Source organism: Neopelma chrysocephalum, unplaced genomic scaffold (assembly GCF_003984885.1).
Source record: "Neopelma chrysocephalum unplaced genomic scaffold, ASM398488v2 Primary Assembly neopelma1_42b, whole genome shotgun sequence".
Lineage (NCBI taxonomy): Eukaryota > Metazoa > Chordata > Aves > Passeriformes > Pipridae > Neopelma > Neopelma chrysocephalum.
Genome location: NW_020897701.1, coordinates 1079076 through 1091942, shown reverse-complemented (window position 1 = coordinate 1091942; position 12867 = coordinate 1079076). Strand labels below are relative to the sequence as shown.

The following is a 12867-nucleotide window of genomic DNA, read 5'->3' as shown; positions in this document are numbered from 1 at the left end:
AGGAGGGATTCCTCTTAACTATAATTCCATATGCTCACAAGAGTCTCTGAGCAATTATTCCAATAGCCCCAGTTTTTCTAATTATGAGATAAATTTCCTTTTATATAAAACTTCCTGCCATCCTCTTATAGACCCATGCAGCAACTACACTAGAATAGTCAGAAATACAGGGTTTACTGTGAACTTATAGTGACTGCTCATGTATCTGTGTGGAGCATTATGGTGAAGGAGTCATCAACTGACTTCCTCAAGAGACATGACAGATGAGAACAGACTGATAGGGGATGTGTAAACTGTGCAAATGCTAAAAGGGTATGTGTCCAAGAGCTGCTGAGAAAATCAAATGATGGAAAAAAACCTCCAGGAGGTGTTAAATACAAAGACTCAGGGACCCAGAACCTCTGAAAAGCAACCTTTCTGGAAGCTAGGTCATTATTTTAGAAAAAAAAAATAGATTGGTGTATTTTCCCTTTCATATTTGCTCTTGCACATTATTTCAGACTGGACTACGTGAATCTTTTGCCTGATCGAAACAGCTTGTGATGCTGCTGCCTCTCCGACCTCTAGAAAATTAATTCAGCCTGTTTACTGTGATCTCCTGAGTAATCCTCAGAAGAAAGCTGATGTGAGGTAGTTGAAGGCTGGTTAACTAATTTGATAAGTGGCCTCTAGCCCATGAGGCATGCCTGTAGGCATGTTCTGTGTGTTAAAAATCACAATACACAAAAATATATTCTCCACCTCAAATACAGTCCTAAACAGCTTAATTTGTGGAATTGTTTATGTGGCATGTTCAAAAGATTTGTGTATGTCAGCCCAGACAGAGAATAAGAATTACGCTGTTTGGTTCCCTCTCAGAGAATGCTTTACCAGCAGTGATATCTCTTTAGGAAATGTTGACTTCAGTCTTTTCACCAATTCCTGTTCATCTAGGTTGGAAGAGACCTTTAAGATCATCAAGTCCAACCATCAACCCAGGATGATCGCTGTAACCCCTAAACCACTAAACCACATTGCTCAGTGCCAGATCCAGACACCTCTTAAACACCTTGAGGGATGGTGACTCCACCACCTCCCTGGGCAACCTATTTGATCACTCCGACAGTGAAAATTCTTTTTCTGATATCTAATCTGAATCTCCGTGTCTCAGCTTTAGGCCATTTCCTCTTGTCCTTTCACTGCAGTCGCAGTAGAAGTGACTGACGTGCACATCACTACAGCATCCTTTTGGGTCGTTGTAGAGAGTGATGAGGTCCCCCCTGAGCCTCCTCTTCTCCAGGCTGAACAAACTCAGCTCCCTCAGCTGTTCCTCATAAGACATATTTTCTAGACCTTCTATGAGCCTTGTTGCCCTTCTCTGGACACTCTCCAGCACTTCAACATCATTTTTAAAAGTGGGGGGCCCAGAACTAAATACGGTACTTGAGGTGCAGCCTCACCATGCCGAGTATAGAGGGATGATCACTTCCCTAGTCCTGCTGCCTACACATCTAGATCCAAGCCAGGATGCCATTGGTCTTCTTGGCCACCTGGGCACACTGCTGGCTCATGCTCAGCTGGCTGTCAGCCAGCACCCCCAAGTCCCTTTCTGCTGAACAGCTCTCAAACCAATTTCCCCCCAGCCTGTAGCACTGCGTGGGGTTGCTGTGACCGAGTGCACGACCCGGCACTTCACTGAATGGACATCATGCAGTTGTCCTTAGCCCATTTATAGTCTGTCCAGGTCTCTCTGTTTCAAGAGAATATTCTAGTCAGCTTTCAGTCTGTTAAATTCTGCCCAGTAGTCTAATGGCAATAAGTACAGAAGATGCACAACTTTAATGTGCTTCGTTTATACAGGTCAAATTAATTGTCAGCTGAAGATATTAAGCAGCTTTGGCAGCTTGTAATACACCTTCTTTCATTTCTGTTTTGCATGCTTCTCCTTTATTTATTTATTCATTATTGAAAGCAGGAGAGATTTGGCAATACGTGTGTGAAGAAGTCTTTTTGGAGTAGTCTCTGGTGTCCTTTTATTTTTGGTGATTCTCTGTTTCATTACCAACACAAATGAAAGGGCTAAAAATTACCCACAGAATGTATTTTGAACTGTAATATCTCTGACTGTAATATCTCTGACTGTAATGTTTGTAGATAAATAATTTAAAATAACTTACTACAGACACAGTTTGCAAATTAGTTACCTTAAATGAGGTATCTATCTCTTTTCCGTTTTTCTCATCAAAATTAAAGGTGGCCTCATTTGTGGTACATGAACCACCTTCATCTCTTTACAGCAATTAGAAAATTATATTTTGTATTTAACTCCTGTACATTGCTTCATTTTTTCAGGTGCCATGCTAATATTTATGACAAAAATTATATATTAGCAGTGTCTTTGAAATGTTTCACCAATGCAAACTATTTTTCTCATCCTAACATAGTTCCAGTGTTTCAAGTGATAAAATCTTTTTTCCATCTAGAAGGGTGCCAGACTAAGATTCTTAGGAAACCAGTTTAGGATCTTCAGAATGTAACTTATTTTTCCAGTCTGCAACATGTTAATAAGTTGGACTGTTTTTAATGGTTGGATGCTTTAAAACTTTTTCTAACCTTTTTTACTGTGGGGTTTTTGTGTTGTGGTTTGTCTTTTTTTTTTTTCTTTTGGTCTTCATATGATTTTTTTTTTTGTAAACTGTAGTCATTTTTGGTTTTAGTACTTGACAGTTGGGCTGTTTTTTCTGAGTTGTTGCAAGCAGTCACTTTATTCCAAATTTAGTATTTGTCAAAACCCAGTATTAATTCCTGCCTCTCTTAAAGCAATGTGTGTTTTCATGCTGTATAAAAAGATAATGTTCATACTCTTTATTGTGATTGGACAGACTAGGCACTCAACACAATGTGCTTTGTAGTGGGAATATGTGTTTTATAAAAAGAGTTTGAGAGATTGCAGTGTAAGACTGGAAAGGCACAAGTGGTGAAAAAACATGCTCTTTAAAAACATCTGCTTTTTGGCATTTGAGTTTTATGTTCATTAATTTCAAGTAATCATCTTTTAGGCTTGAATAAGTGGTTCTCCTTCATTTGATTTCCCCCCCCCCCCTTCATCAGTGCCTGTGATGTAACAAGGTTGTGTCTTGTATTTATCGGTAGTTCATAATGCCTTATAGTAGAAACAGAGTTACAAACTGAATTAGCAGTGTGAAACCCAGGAAGATTGCATATATTCTAATAACATTTGAAGCTGTCTTTGTTTCAAAGATAACATTAAGAACTGAAATACATTTATTTGTCTTTGCCTATCATCTTTCAAATAATTTGAATAAACAAAAGGCTCAGTTTGAAACCCAGGGATAAATTCATAGGCATAACTTCCTTGTCAGTAATCACTTGATTTATAGTTTTCAGATATATTTGTTTAGTGTAAAGTATTCATGGTCCAGTTTACGTGACAGAGGTAACTTCTGTGGACCACACAGGGCTACTTCAGATAATTGTTTTGAGGCAGTTTACTAATTAAAAAAAAATCATTTGTTGCAGGACTCGTCTTATTTTCAGTCAGCTCGGTTATGAAGATTACAGTGCAGTTAACATACAGGTTTTAGGGTCTGAAGATACATATGGACCTCATGCTAGAAGGAGTATAGATGGTGTAAGTATTCAGTGGAGTGTTCTTAAACTTTTACTGACCTCTTTTAATCTTTCCACAATGTTGTCTTTTCCACAACTTTAAAGGAAGTCACTATCATCTTGGGAATTTCACCCCTTCATGTTGCAAAGAATTCAGTGTCACTACTTAATGTACAAAATTAACACTGGCAAGGTCTTTGCAGTATTGGGTCTTCCAGAGGCACTGATATAAATTCTTACAAAAGTGTTGTTGTAGTCCATTCTAATGTTGTTCATCTAAGGAAATGTCTTATAATAAAGTTTTTATCGCATAGACTTAAATTGCGTTAGATGTAATGCTAAAAGACCACATTATAAATATTGCAGAGTCAGGAAGGATCAGCATTATTGTTGCCTGCACAATGTTAAAACTGCCTGTGAGTACTACTTGTGAAATAATCTTCACATACCTAATTCTGCATTGTATTTTGTGACTGAATAAATTCATATGTAGGAATATGAATGATAGCCATAGCCACTGCAGCTGTGATATCCATGGTCTGTTTTCCTAATCTTGGAGTATGAAAGTCCTTTCTAAAGGAAAAATGTAAATCTTGCCCTCACTTACATGCACTTTAAATATTTAGACAGTTTAATTTGTTCCAAAACAGTAGCATTTAATTCTTCTTTGTCAGTGGCAGTCTTGGAAGACTCTTAAGGTACACGTGGCAAAGCTCTAATTTTGTTCTTAGGAGTGCTGACACTTAATAGCTGACAATTTGTGTTGTATGGGAAAAAAGAATGTGATCTGGAGAAGGACAGTGAACTTCTTACTACTGAAATTAAGTGTTCTTAGGAATTGCTCAAGTTATATCTGCAGCTGTTTGTTTCAGTGCTTGAGTTTCAATTTCCTTCTGCACAGCAACAGGAGTTGCTTCCTGAGGACCGAGCTTTATAATGTGGTCTTTTTCATTTTAGGAATATAAAACCTTCAATGTTAAGTGTGTTACTGAGATTGCAGCATCAAAATTTTGAAACATAGGAACAGATGTCCCAGATGTTCAACTTGTCTGTGTTCTGTTTGTACCAGCTTCTTATGATTATGCATTGTAATATATTCTTTAATTAAATTGTTACATCGGAAGTTTTCTGTCATTGTATAGAGTGAATAATGAGTTGAAGAGCAATTTCTCCTTCCTGATTGTTGAGTTTGCCTTGCTTACAAAAAATTGAAGAATTTTTTTCAAATGAAATTGAGTATTTGTGGTATTTTCTGTATTTCCAGCCTCAGCTCCCAGGTCTCATATTAAAAGTAAACACAGCGTTACCGCCATTGTATGTGCTTCTCATACATGCCTTAAACAGGATGTGAGAGCTAAGGCTGAAATGCAGGAAATCGCTCTATTGCCTTCCCCCTTCACAGTTCTCCAGCGTTTTAGAAGAAACTAGCCAGAGGAGTTTTCATCTGGAAAGCAGACATAGTAGCTTGAGAAAAAGGGTTGTGGATTGGGATTTGCTTTTCTATTTGAAATATAAAGTCATAGAATCCTAAGGAAAACATTTGCCCATTGGGGCTTCACGTAGAAATAACATGGTCCCTTAAACACTCTTTCCTACCATGTCCTTCCACGCAAAATTAGTCATGGTTATTTGGGTTACGAATCACAGTGGTCTAAACCAGAGCCATATTATGCTAAGCAGAGTATTAACACAAAAGGAAAACAGTTTCTGCCTTGAAGGTTCTACCATATAAATTTGAAGAGAAGCAAATATATAAGTGAATACCAAGACAGGGTAAGTTGAACAACATTTGGAGCTCTGTGTAGACAGCTGGTTTGACTGGACTAATTCTCATGCCCATCTCTCAAACTAGTGCAGAGGTTTGCCTTTGCAGCTGTGAAGTCACTGTAAATGCCAGGCTTATATAGGCCTGTATACAGTAGTCTGAGCTGCTATGTGGAATATTGACTCTTCCTGGCAGCATGAAGTATCCTTGAGAAATAAAGAAATGCTTACCCCCTTTCCTTTCTCAGACTTCTTTGCCTGTTTATGTCGTTGCTGCCTTTCACTCTGGTAGCTTGCTTTGTCAGCAGCAGTCCAGCATGAGAAAGAAAGAGACCTGAATTGACACCATAGTGGTGTTTGAATTTTTTTTTTTTTTTTAATATCTCCTGTTCTGTCGTTTTTTGCTGGGGGGAAGGAGTTAAGACAGTGACAAAGTGTCAGTGAGTTGTTTAGAAATACTGGATGTGTTTCATGTAAAAGATATCTATTAATAGTAGATCGAGCATTAGAGTTTGCTACATAAAAACTGTATGTGCTTTGTTAGTTTTCTGCTAACCCTTTGTTAACTGATGTACAACACATTGTTAAGAGTTTTTCTTATTTTTTATTTTAATTCTGATACTGAAAGATTAATGACTTTAAAATAGTTTATATATCTAGTTTTAATGCTGGATTCAGCCACTGAAAACAGGATTCATCTTATTTTCATGGACCATTGTATGTTGCAACTGTGAGCGAGGAAGTAAACCTAGAACTTGAAATGAAATAGAAGCAGAAAGCATGTGAATGCATGAATGTGTTTTGTGCAAGGGTATTTCCTATTAATTATTATCTGTAGTAATTTAATGAATCATGCGATAGCTTTGGGAACAGTAAATGTTAAAATTACTCATTTGTTGGGTTCATTGCATGGCTGCATATTTTTTGTGTAGCAGCTGTTTTTTTACAGCAGCTTAGTGAAACTTTCTTAAACTGGAATTTATTTTTTTTTTCTAGAGATATTTCTTATCTCTGTTATCTTGATCAGGACATCTCTTCCTGTATTCATAGAAGGAAATTTTTATCCTTTGAGTGATGTCTGATCTACATGATCAGAAATAATATAACCTTTTCTACCTTGGCTCCACTAAACTTTTGTTTTAGGGTTTGCCTACACAAGTATTGAAATCATCTGATAGAAATATGAATCAAGTTTGCAGGATTTCACACAGAGTATTGAGAGTATTGAGAGTATTGTGGCAGGTATTTTCCAGGCTGAGAGCTTAGAGGCTGAGAAATGAACTGTGTGTGTCCTATGAGTATGTCTATTTAGGAGTACTTAAGAAAAAAGGAAGCAATTATGTTTTTCATTACTTTACCTCAGAGTACCTCTGTGTGGATATGCCACGAGAATTGGGAGTAGAGAAAGATATTCTTTCAGCTTCATGAATACTTAGGACATTGGTTTAAACATACTAAAACAAGGCGACCCTTCATTATCGAATTTTAGCTGATCACGAGCTATAAAGTAGGAAGTTTCCTCCCTTGGTATAACCTGACATAAACGATCCTCTTTATTGAGGGATTTTTGTCAGGTATTTCAGTTGGAATAGGTTTAGTAGTCTGTTAAGATAATGGTCTCTTTGGGATATCAAAAGCTAACAAATAGAAAGAAATTAGTTAGACGGGGCATTTAAAGAGTTATGAAGTGCTTTAAGCTCTGTAGAATAACAAGAGAAAATAACTCCACACAAACTTTGGTGGTGTATTTCATGCTTTCATGAAATACATCCTTTCCTGTTGACATGAAGAAGGACATAAACACTGGAAGAAATTTCCTAGTGTCTTGTAGTCACCTATCCTTTTTTGATTTTTATATTGATTTAAGTAAACCAAGAATTTCATGTAAGGTTACCAAAGAACATTTAGAAACTTTGTATTCATAAAACAAGAGATGACTTCAAGAGAGAAGAAATACTCTGCTGCAGAACTCTGTACCTGAGTAGTGCTGTGAGAAACTCCTGACCAACAGATTTTGATGTCTTGTGCAATCTCATTTCATATGTACTTGCACTTGTGCTTTAAGGCACATAAGAGACATTCAGAGACAGGCTTCTATTGTGGACAAGTTTCATAGATTCAAAGGTGAACCAAAGGTGGTTCCTGCTGGTGATTGCAAATTCTTGAATAAATAGTCTTTGCCCTCAGTGAGACCTAATGTTCAGTCTAAGGCTTTTGCCAGTATATTGGTTCCAACGGTAGATCCTTCAGTGGCTGATAGTATTTTTAGAGAAGTAAAATCTTAAGCGAGAGACAGTGCTTATCTGTCTGCAAGGGCAGGTGTTTTAGTTGACTGTAGAGTTGGGAGCACAGTACTGGTTTGATTTATTTTTAGAGGGAGCATCTCCTCTTTTCTCTGAAATCATGGTGGGTTTTACATGTTCTGTTCTCACGTGTATGTCCCAAAGATTAGGTTTGAATTCTTTTTTGTAGAGAGATCTGCTTCCTTCATGATGCTGAGAGAAGCGAATCTGGCTCTCTAATTTGGCCCCAAAGTACTCTCAGTGCACTTAGAATAAGAGTAAAGTTTGTTTGCCAGTTCCACTGAGAGTGAAGCCAAATATTTGGTATTGTTAGTTACAGTACTTAATTCTTGGAGAATGCTGGAGAAGAGGCACAGTGTCCTAGCAGTCTGAAATACCCAATAGTTGATTCTGTGGTAGCAAAATAAAGATAATGAAATATTAATAGCAAATTATAATGATGGTGGATGAAAAGTCACTGAACGATTTAACTTGAATCCTGAGCTACAGTTATTTTTCAGTTTGGTAAATTTAACCAATATTCTACATCTAAGCTAATCTAATTTCAACCTTCTTAAAGCAGAGTCCTCGGGAAGCTGTTATTTGGCTTGCTGTACACCATAAACAAAAAGAAGCTGTAGAAATCTTCTCTAGAGAGATTGCACCAGCTGGAACTGGCATGGGTAAGTACTCATATCGTCTTCTAAGAATTTTAAAGTTACTTTTTTATTTAATGAGCATGACTAGGACCCAAAGACTTAGTTCAGCTGTTTTCATCTTAGAAGCTGTGTTCAGCTTCACTGTGTTGTGCATAATGAAATAATTTTTTAAAGGGTATTTATGTTTGGTGTAGAGATGGGACCCACAGACATTAGCAAAATGATAAAATTAAAGTCCTGGAAGTTTGCCTTTGTGTTCCTCCAAGACTCTATCCTTCCATTGCTGCTGCTGTTCCTTCCTGGTTTTTTTTCTTTTCCTTATTTGTCTTTGTTTTCCTACATGTGGTTGCACTGAGTGTTTTACTGTCTTCTACCATGTTACTATAAGTTAATGATGGTATTAGACTTCACTGGCAATAAACATTGAGTGTTATTCAGCTGGCAAAAATTTACAACAGTGTCCAGCTATAACATTGCAGTTTATGAAGAGCTGTGCAGTTGGAGGATTTTGAAGGTTCTCTTCAGTACTTTATTATCTGATGTTACTGCAAAGGATTTTTATTGATGCTATTGTACTTCTAACCTGTTTAATGTGTAGCTGCTTGTATAAGTGCTGCATCTAATTCTTATTCATAGTGCATATTAAATACCCAACTTAAATTACCATCCTGCAGTATTAAGTCTAACCTCAAATTATTCTGTCTTCAACGTTTGATTTTGTATGAATTTGTGATGTATTGCAATGATTAAAAGATTTATTTTTTAATTGACATATGAGTTAAAATACTGGGATTTAATTAAGTCCATCTTAGTCTTGAGGGTATATTTTAAAGTATTTGCATAAGTCACCTAATGTGAAGTGATCTGTACTTCTACTGATTACCTAATGTTTGTTCCAAAAAAATTCACGTTTATTCTTTGTAAATGTCATTGGATTCTCTAAATTTTCTGGGGGGACTTACTGTTTGATTATTTTGAGCAAACTTTTTTTTTGTTCTCTTCACGAGTCCCTTAAGTGTCACCACTGTATCCATCTCAGTTCTAAGTAGCTCATTCATATGTTGTGATTTGGTGCTTACGTTGTGGATGCTAATCTGGCTTTTATTGTCCATTTAAAATGAATTTAAATTTCCTTATTTTGAGGACTAGAGCTTGGATATTTTGCAATGGCTTCCGCATATCTTGATGAAAACTATGCCTAGGATTTACATAGATCTTCAGAACTAAATTCCATGAACTTAACATGAAATTCTGAACTTCCATAGCAAATATAGAATCCTGATTAATGAAGGAGTGGTTAGGTGTTACCTTGCAGTTAAGGAACTAATCTTTTTTTTTAAGTGGATTAAAAATTACTTAGAAGCATGCGCATTCTGTGTTTTAGTCTTTACAGCAGTAGCAGAAAACAGTTAATGCAGGATGGTTTGTTGGTTTTTTTAAAAATTGTGTTTATAGTGACAAGGTCAGTGCATGATCGTCCTTTTTTTTTATCCCTACAATATAGAGTATGGTCATATAAAACTAATTGCAAATATTCATTGAGATAATATTTTAAAATTTTGCAATTCTGAAGGCTGATTAGCGTGTGAGCATGTAGCATAGATATATGTTGCTTCTAAAGACTTGGGTTTTAGCTAATGAATGAAAAATGGTATTTTCAGCATTGGATCAAACTGTCATTTCTATAAATAGTTAAGGATTCGTAACTGAAGTAGTTTTTTCTTTACTGAATCAGACTATGAAAGTAAAAATCTATTCTTACCATTCATTCTATATATGTGTAGACAATCCCCTAGAAAACTTCTTTTTGAATGAAGTAAAGCTGGGTGGATTTTAAAATAATTGCTTATTTGTCAGATCCAAAGCTAATGGACCTGTACTTGTCTCTCCATCTTTTTTGCTTCTTTTATAAAGCAACTGCTACATATATCAACCACCTTTGAAGTCTGAAAGTGTTAGGTTTATTAAAGGTTCAGTTTTTTCCTTTTACTGCTGATCTTTGCAGAATGAAAAAAGTGGAAAATCTGCACTACATGGATTGGGTGGAGTATATACAGTATGGAAATTTCGTTACCATAGTATGTGAACATCTGTGCCTTAAGGTGGCTGGCAGACTTTCAGTTCATATTATCAGGGCTTTTGTGATGAAACAATGCATTCCTGTGTAGAATGGGGTTAGGCAGTCTATGTGGATGGTGGTAGGGGTGCTAGTTCTGTTTCCTAAGGGAATAGCTTAAGCTTTTTAGAACATCCTGTAGCAGATATTCTGAAAAAAATTGAAATCTGTTTCAGTTATAGAAGTGCTGCTAATGAGCAGCAATGGGAAAGAGGATATTTCTGGCATCATCTGGAGCATCTGGTGATAAATAGCACTTTTGCTTGCCAGGTACAGGACTGCAACAAGGTTTTTGGCCTCCATGATATAACTAACTAGTGTCAGAGGGTATCAGAGCTGTTTACTGCTGTTTGCTGACATGCTTCTGAGTGCTTGAACAACCACATAGTCATTCTTTTTAATTTGTTGAAGATATATTGTGACTGCTTCATATGGTCACTTCTTTCAGTTGCTGTTGTGTGATGAATTTCTGCATTACCTGCACAAAATAAACTCTTCTGTATGCAGAGAAGGGTCAGATTTGGGATATAAATGCTTAGTAGGCTACTTGTGGACTACGTTTAAAGCAGTGATTATGAAGAGTCTTTTCTTTCTTCAGTGAGATTTAAAATTGTGAAACACTGCCAAACAGTAATTAGTGGTGTACTAATAACTGAATCAGCTTAACAATGCTTAGTTTCTGACAGTAGTGTAGATTTTCTGGACTTGCTGGGAAGAGCAGAACAAGGAATTCCTGATGCTTAATTGTCTTAAAACAGGCAGCTCCATAGACAAGACTTGAATAGATGGGTAAATGATCTTGGGAACATAAGCCAGACCCAAGATTGTTGAGATTGTTGTTGTCCTAGGTGAATTATCTTATATGGATGGAGCATACCTATAAGATATTGTTTTGCGCTTCCCACGTGGATCTGTGTGATGTAACCTTGTGTGGCTTTGTTCTGCCAAAATGGTGGCAGTTGGGGGGGTGCACACCAAGTGAGATTTTAAGCATGTGGCTTTTCCTGATGAAAATCCTTTAAACAATGAAGCCCTGTGTTTCAAGGATTGCCAGTTTGGTAATGCCCCTCCCAGCTCTCCTGCATTAGTTCACTTCCAGGAGGTGAGATAGTGACTGAGAGTCATGGCAAACAACCCTTTTCTTCTTATTTTGCTTATTCTTTTAATGAAGAAATGAGAAAAAGCAGGAAGAAATTATAGATCCTTCATAATGGACAGCAGGGAGGAAGGAGTTGTTGTTGACTTGCGGGGTTATGTCACTTGAACTGAAACACTTGCGTTACATTATTTTTGGACATTTAAGAGTGACCTTTAAAAAACAAAGTACATTTACTAGATCTGTACCAGACAAAAAGGAAAAGAAGAAAAAAAAAAAAAGATTTGCCTGTCTGCTTGACCTGTATCTAGTGATTGCGAAGTATCGTTTTTAACTCTGTTCTTTTTTCACCTCAATAGCAGTTTGGTGTTTGTTACTCTAAGTGATGTGTTGGACAGTTGTACAGATGATAATTTTCATACATAGCACCTTTCGTCCAAGAACCTTTAGAAAGCTGTGTAAAGATAGTCAGCTAAGCTTTCTATTTTCTAGTAACATTGGAAAGTATTTTGTCTGCTTTACAGATGGTTTCCTGAGATGGTGGAAGAAAGTATAACAACAAAAGAAGGTGAATCAGAGTCCTTAGTTCTGCTTTCCCTGTAAGAAATGCTGAAGAGCAACTCCACCAATATTTAAGGGGACCAAGCTGTCTAAAATTTAGGAATGAGGAGTAGAAGAGAAGAGTGATTGAGAAAGGATATTTGATGGCTCAGAATAAGGGTGGGGAGTTGCAAGAGATCCTGCTGCATCTTTTGAGATGAAATCCAGAACTGTCACTCTTAGTGTTTCATCAGATGGGTTTAGCCTGCTAGTTAATACTTGTGAAGCCCTGAGCTAGAGTTGGTAGGTAGCTTTATTTTGGCAGTACCATAATATGAAAATTATGAATTGTAGGTAAAATAGGTATTAATTTCTTTTAAAGTCAGTACTAAAAGACTAGTTTTGGTTATTTTCACTTAGACTAAATTTAAAGCACTTGAGATAAAATGTTCTAGCTATTTGCCTGAAACTTTTTGAGGGAGTTTTCAGTTACATCTTTTCAGACTTTGCAGAGAACAGTAAGACAAAAAGACATTATTTTTCTTCCTGTGATTAAAAGCACAATAATTTTGTTGAGGAGTGATCTTCATAATGCTTCACTTCAGAGACTTAGAACTTTGAGTGTTAGGTCTTGAGTGTCAGAGATGTGCTTTTAGTGAATTTAAAGTCTTAATGTTAGTATTTATTAAATTCTGACTTATTTTGCAACATGATTTTTGGATAGGATACATTTTTTTTTGTGCATTCATATATGTAAAGGATAATAAAACTTAGACCTCATAAAAGGAAAGTACCGTATAG

The 12867-nt window shown here is 36.5% G+C and overlaps 1 protein-coding gene across 1 annotated transcript in view; it reads left to right on the top strand.

Annotated features, from left to right (window-relative positions):
* LOC113964525 overlaps window positions 1-12867 on the top strand; it is a 63861-nt gene that overhangs the window by 22617 nt on the left and 28377 nt on the right. The window contains exons 12-13 of the mRNA XM_027676871.1: window positions 3520-3631; window positions 8236-8338. Coding sequence (XP_027532672.1) covers window positions 3520-3631; window positions 8236-8338 — 215 coding nt within the window. The remainder of the gene's footprint in view (window positions 1-3519; window positions 3632-8235; window positions 8339-12867) is intronic.